Genomic DNA, 363 nt, shown 5'->3' with positions numbered 1-363 from the left:
CGGGGGGCTCGGGGGCTCCTTCCTCAGCAGGGGGGTGCTCTCCTCTGCCTGGGGCAGTGTGCCCGGTGGGTATGGCTTCTCCTTGGTGCCCAAGTGGAAGATGAGGGAGAACACGGCCCCCAGCCCCACCACGATGAGGGCCAGATTCTGGGCAGAAAGAGGGGTGAGCATCATCCAGGATGTGTGGAGGGTAAGGAGAGGCTCCCAAAACCTCAGGGAGGGCTCAGAGTGGTCCTTGCCCAGTGCAGCCGGTGAGGTTTTGGGGCACTGCCCTCTCACCCCCTCTGAGCCACGGGGAGAGGGAACCCAGGGGCTGTGCCCTGCCACTCACCCGGAACACAGGGACATCCTGGGGGCCCAAGT

The 363-nt window shown here is 65.3% G+C and overlaps 1 protein-coding gene across 1 annotated transcript in view; it reads right to left on the bottom strand.

The window, feature by feature from the left end:
- MFSD12 (major facilitator superfamily domain containing 12) overlaps positions 1–363 on the bottom strand; it is a gene marked incomplete at both ends in the record, with an annotated part of 4076 nt that overhangs the window by 2632 nt on the left and 1081 nt on the right. Inside the window, 2 exon segments of the mRNA XM_009074607.1 lie at positions 9–147; positions 332–362. Of these exon segments, the coding sequence (XP_009072855.1) occupies positions 9–147; positions 332–362 (170 nt within the window).

The sequence above is a fragment of the Acanthisitta chloris genome, unplaced genomic scaffold, assembly GCF_000695815.1.
Source record: "Acanthisitta chloris isolate BGI_N310 unplaced genomic scaffold, ASM69581v1 scaffold30875, whole genome shotgun sequence".
Classification (NCBI taxonomy): Eukaryota; Metazoa; Chordata; class Aves; order Passeriformes; family Acanthisittidae; genus Acanthisitta; species Acanthisitta chloris.
Note: the sequence above shows the minus strand (reverse complement) of the source record. Positions and strands in the feature narration are given on the sequence as shown.